This window comes from Aptenodytes forsteri, unplaced genomic scaffold, assembly GCF_000699145.1.
Source record: "Aptenodytes forsteri isolate BGI_AS27 unplaced genomic scaffold, ASM69914v1 Scaffold276, whole genome shotgun sequence".
NCBI classification, from domain to species: Eukaryota; Metazoa; Chordata; class Aves; order Sphenisciformes; family Spheniscidae; genus Aptenodytes; species Aptenodytes forsteri.
In genome coordinates, this window is record NW_008795479.1 from 535,723 (window position 1) to 536,519 (window position 797).

The 797-nt window shown below is 67.4% G+C and overlaps 1 protein-coding gene across 1 annotated transcript in view; it reads right to left on the reverse strand.

Annotated features, from left to right (window-relative positions):
• The window catches only part of TDRKH (tudor and KH domain containing), a 14,731-nt gene that overhangs the window by 3,388 nt on the left and 10,546 nt on the right, over nt 1-797 (reverse strand). The window contains exons 5-6 of the mRNA XM_019472573.1: nt 498-783; nt 2-117 (exon numbers count right to left, since the gene is read on the reverse strand). Of these exons, the coding sequence (XP_019328118.1) occupies nt 2-117; nt 498-783 (402 nt within the window). The remainder of the gene's footprint in view (nt 1; nt 118-497; nt 784-797) is intronic.

A 797-nucleotide genomic window follows, 5' to 3' on the forward strand; every position in this document is an offset into this window, starting at 1 on the left:
CCGGCTGCAGGCTGCGGTGGCCGTTGATCTGGATCCAGAAGTGGTTGGGGTTTTCCGCGGCCGAGACGTAAACTTCCAGGTGCTCGTCGGCGTGGAAGCTGAAATCGGGGCTGGGAACTACGGGAGAGGCGCGGGGGAGCCCTGGTGAGAGCCGGACGGGGCAGCCAAGGGGACCTCCAGCCTCCCGCAGAGATGGGGAGAAGCCGACCCACAGATCCCCCCTCGCAGAGACACATTTCGGACCAAACGACTCCGGCAAGAGCCCGGCAGGCGGCTGAGCCGTCCTGCCCGGCCTCGGCCCCGGCCACGTCAACACCCGGAGCAGGGACGGAGGGAGCGAGTCCAGGGGATGAAGCCACAGACAACCCGGGGTGACCCGGCGCCATCAACGTGGCTCCCGGACACGCTGCAGGTCCCTAAAGGACCCGAGCAAATACGTTCCCCCCCAGCGCGGTTTTCCCGTTGCACCCTGGGGACGGCACAAACGCTTCTCTTACCCTCAAATTTTGGCACTGCCACGTGAGGCCCTGCCGCCAGCTCCTCCAGCTCCTCGCTCTCATCCTCCAGCTCCTCCGCCTCCTCAAAGGGAGCCTGGCCCAGGAGCGAGCCTTCGCCCCAGGACGAGCCCCCGTCCTCTTCACCGTGCTCCGGCGCCCCGCCGGGGAGCGGCTCCCACTCCCGCCGGCTGCCCAGGGGCTGCTTGCGCTGGCACCGCATCGCCGTCGACTGGGCCAGCTCCTTCCGGAAGGCGTCGTCTTCCATCAGCTTCTCCATGATGAGTTTCTTGGAGGGGGGAA